The sequence below is a fragment of the Myotis davidii genome, unplaced genomic scaffold (genome assembly GCF_000327345.1).
Source record: "Myotis davidii unplaced genomic scaffold, ASM32734v1 scaffold803, whole genome shotgun sequence".
Lineage (NCBI taxonomy): Eukaryota > Metazoa > Chordata > Mammalia > Chiroptera > Vespertilionidae > Myotis > Myotis davidii.
Genome location: NW_006295567.1, coordinates 1,713,115 through 1,715,605, shown reverse-complemented (window position 1 = coordinate 1,715,605; position 2,491 = coordinate 1,713,115). Strand labels below are relative to the sequence as shown.

At 61.7% G+C, this 2,491-nt stretch overlaps 1 protein-coding gene across 4 annotated transcripts in view; it reads left to right on the top strand.

Annotated features, from left to right (window-relative positions):
• The first annotated feature begins 556 nt into the window (after window positions 1-556).
• Window positions 557-2,491, top strand: part of GRAMD1B (GRAM domain containing 1B) — a 76,321-nt gene continuing 74,386 nt past the window's right edge. For all 4 annotated transcript variants that reach the window (XM_006770328.2, XM_015568184.1, XM_015568185.1 and 1 more), the window contains exon 1: window positions 557-744. In XM_006770328.2, coding sequence (XP_006770391.1) covers window positions 628-744 — 117 coding nt within the window. In that variant the 5' untranslated portion in view covers window positions 557-627. The remainder of the gene's footprint in view (window positions 745-2,491) is intronic.

Below are 2,491 nucleotides of genomic sequence, written 5' to 3'. Positions count from 1 at the left end.
CCCCAGTAGGGGGCGCACAGGAGGCAGCCAATCAATGATTCTGTCTCATCGTTGATGTTTGTATCTATCTTTCCTCTCCCTTCCTCTCTGAAATCAATAAAAAATATATTTTAAAAAATAAAACAGGGATTATGGCATTTCTCACTACTACCTCGGTGGAATGATTTAAGATCCCAGTGAAATCATATGTATGTGAGTGCTTTGGAAAGTAGGGTTATTTATGTGGATAAATATCTCCCAATCAAAATGTAAAAACTGGGTTGGCAGCATGTGTCAATGCGCTGATAGTATTACATGACCTCTAATGACCCTCCAGCCCTTAAAATCTGTTTTTTCTAGACAGTCCTTGGCATACCGTAAGGGCTCCAGCAACATGTAGGTGGGCGGACAGGTGACGGGTGGAGGGATGGTGGGTGGGTGGATGGGGCGATGGGTGGAGGGAGGCGGATGGATATCTGTGTCCATTTGGCCCTTCCTACGCCGGTTTCCATTTCACGCTGACACCACCGCCCTCTGCTGGCCAGCGGCAGTATTGCGGTGCCGTGAGTGTAGCTGGGCCCCTTTCTCCCTCTCGTCCTCCGGAAGCGGTCCCGCTCGCCCACCCCGCAGAGCCCGGACGCGGACGCCATGGTGGAGAAGGGATCCGACCACTCCTCGGACAAGTCCCCCTCCACGCCTGAGCAGGGCGTGCAGCGCAGCTGCTCCTCGCAGTCCGGCCGGAGTGGAGGCGGCAAGAACTCCAAGGTGAGCCGGGGTCCCTGTCCTGGACGCCACTTGCTTGACGCGCGGGAGCGTGGTGTTGGGGGACGGGGAGGTGATCACCCCTTCCTGAGGGACCCGAGTGTCCTGAGAGCCCTGGCTCAGGGGTGAGGGTGGGCAGGCAGGGAGCCTCCTTACAGCCCTCTTCTCCGCTGAGCGCTCAGGGAAGGCTGGGGCTGTCACGACCCCGTGGAGGGGCTGGGGGCCTCGCACCTGGAGGCTTGGAGGAGGGGGGCTCCTGAGTCAGGACGGGTCTGTGTTTAGCCTTTTTCTTTTTTTTTAAATTTCAGAGAGGAAGGGAGAGAGAGAGAGAAAGAGATAGAAACATCAATGCTAGAGAATCATGGACCGGCTGCCTCCTGCAGGCCCCACCCTGGGTATCGATCCTGCAACCCGGGCATGTGCCCTGACCGGGAATCGAACCCTGACCTCCTGCTCATGGGTTGACCCTCATGCTATTTGCAGCCCCCGCCCTGGCCTCACATTGTCTCCCTTTGGTGACATCCGTTTGATGCTCATCTGTCCGGGAAGACGGGACAGGCACTCCCCCTCCCTCCCAGGTGTGGGCACCACCGTGAGCACCAGCCTGTGCCTGAGGACAGGCATGAGGGCAGCCCCGGGCTGGGCTGCTCCTGGGGCCCAGAGTCCCTGCCCCTCAGCCCTGGGGAGCAGCAGGTGTGTGTCTAGATGCCCCTCCCTCTGGGCTCGCAGGCCTGGGAGGGTTCTGGGGACAGGGAGGCACGGAACGGCCTGGACCTGAAGCTGCCTTTTGACTTCTTGTTCTTCCTCTTCCCCCCTCGCCGCACCCCTTCTTTGCATGCACGGCCTTAGTCTCACAGGCGCCTCTCAAAAGTAAGCCGTCCCGTCTGTCTGTGGCCCCCTCGTCCACTTGTCTGTAGTGCTCTGCGCCCCCTGCCCCCGCCCGCCCTGGCCCGTGTCTTGCTTGGTCCCTTTCCCAGAAGCCCGCCCGCTGCCTGGGGCCGGCTGCCTGATGTTACCAAGGGCGGGTGAGGGACCGGTTTCCCTGCACCTGGAGCCAAAGAGACCCCACGCCCCGCCCCCCATGTCTCTGCCTGCTCCCCAACACTGCCTGGGGCTGGGGACCTGCCCCCTTACTGCCACCTGGAAGCGGAGTCTGGGGGAGGGAGGCTCTGTCCACCTGGGCCTCGGCCTGACCCCTTGGGCCTGCTCTGGTGGGTGCTTCCTGATCCCTGGAGGAGTCGGCTGAGGGTCATGGGTCCCCACAGATGAGTTCCGGGTGCTGGAGAGTGGCCTCCTTCCCCCGCCTCCCACGGGAGCTCTCCGCCTGAGCACCCTTGCCCCCCCACCACCAACGCCGCTCATGTTTCCAGGAAGTGAGAAGGGTCAGAGGGGAGCCCCTCCCAGACCAGACAGGCCTGGGCCGGCACCGGGACTGCTGGACGTCGGTGGCCCCGCGGGCTCTGCAGGCCAGGGAGGCAGCGCCAGAGTCTGCTTAGGTCCAGGACCTCAGAGGCCGAAGACCATGGTCACAGGGGAGGGGAGCGGCGGGGGTCTAGGATGGCAGGGCCAGGGGCACACCCCTGAGGAAGGGGGTGGATGGAGCCTGAGGAAGAGAAAGCCAGGCTGACAATCATGGTCTCAGCTCTGTCAGGGTCAGGGTTTGTCTCAGCTGCTGTCCCTGCCCAGGACAGGCTCATCCTGCAGTGCGTCTTGAGGGCTGAGAGCAGCCCTGGTTCTGGGGCCGTGGGCC